Below are 536 nucleotides of genomic sequence, written 5' to 3'. Positions count from 1 at the left end.
GGCTTCGTTAATTCATGAATGTAGCTTATCAGAGGCTTCCGACAAATTACACGTGGATATTGCCTCTCCTCCAGATATCCCTACCTACAAGCGTGTTTCTCTCCCTAAATCCGTTTAGGAGTTGCGGTTCAGATAGGGCACTGGAACAAGCACCCTATCAAAATAAATCTATCCTTCTCTGAAAGATACCATGATTCCCCATTACACCCTCTCCCCCCTCCTACCATGGCGGCCGTCCTCCTACGCAGCACAATGGAATCGAATGTCGCGCTAAGCTACCAGCGCCGACCTCACATTTACCCAAAATGTCGGTGAGAATGTTCTCGTATTGTCGCTGTGATTGGTTGGGAGGAAGGTTCCCGACGAAGAGGGCGATGCTGGGGCCGTGCGGGTCCTTCACCAGCTGCAGGTAGAAGCGAGTCATCTCCATCTGCCGGATGCTGTCGCGCCCCACGGCCTTCAGAAGCTCCCAGGGGCGCTCCGTGCTCTCCATCACCCGCTCCGACACTGCGGGCAAGGAAGGTTACCGGGACGAG

The 536-nt window shown here is 54.5% G+C and overlaps 1 protein-coding gene across 2 annotated transcripts in view; it reads right to left on the bottom strand.

The window, feature by feature from the left end:
- LOC119591351 (diacylglycerol kinase theta-like) overlaps positions 1 to 536 on the bottom strand; it is an 81122-nt gene that overhangs the window by 17489 nt on the left and 63097 nt on the right. For both annotated transcript variants that reach the window (XM_037940087.1, XM_037940086.1), the window contains one exon: positions 301 to 507. In XM_037940087.1, the coding sequence (XP_037796015.1) occupies positions 301 to 507 (207 nt within the window). The remainder of the gene's footprint in view (positions 1 to 300; positions 508 to 536) is intronic.

Source organism: Penaeus monodon, chromosome 28 (genome assembly GCF_015228065.2).
Source record: "Penaeus monodon isolate SGIC_2016 chromosome 28, NSTDA_Pmon_1, whole genome shotgun sequence".
Lineage (NCBI taxonomy): Eukaryota > Metazoa > Arthropoda > Malacostraca > Decapoda > Penaeidae > Penaeus > Penaeus monodon.
This window is presented reverse-complemented; position numbering and strand designations above follow the sequence as displayed.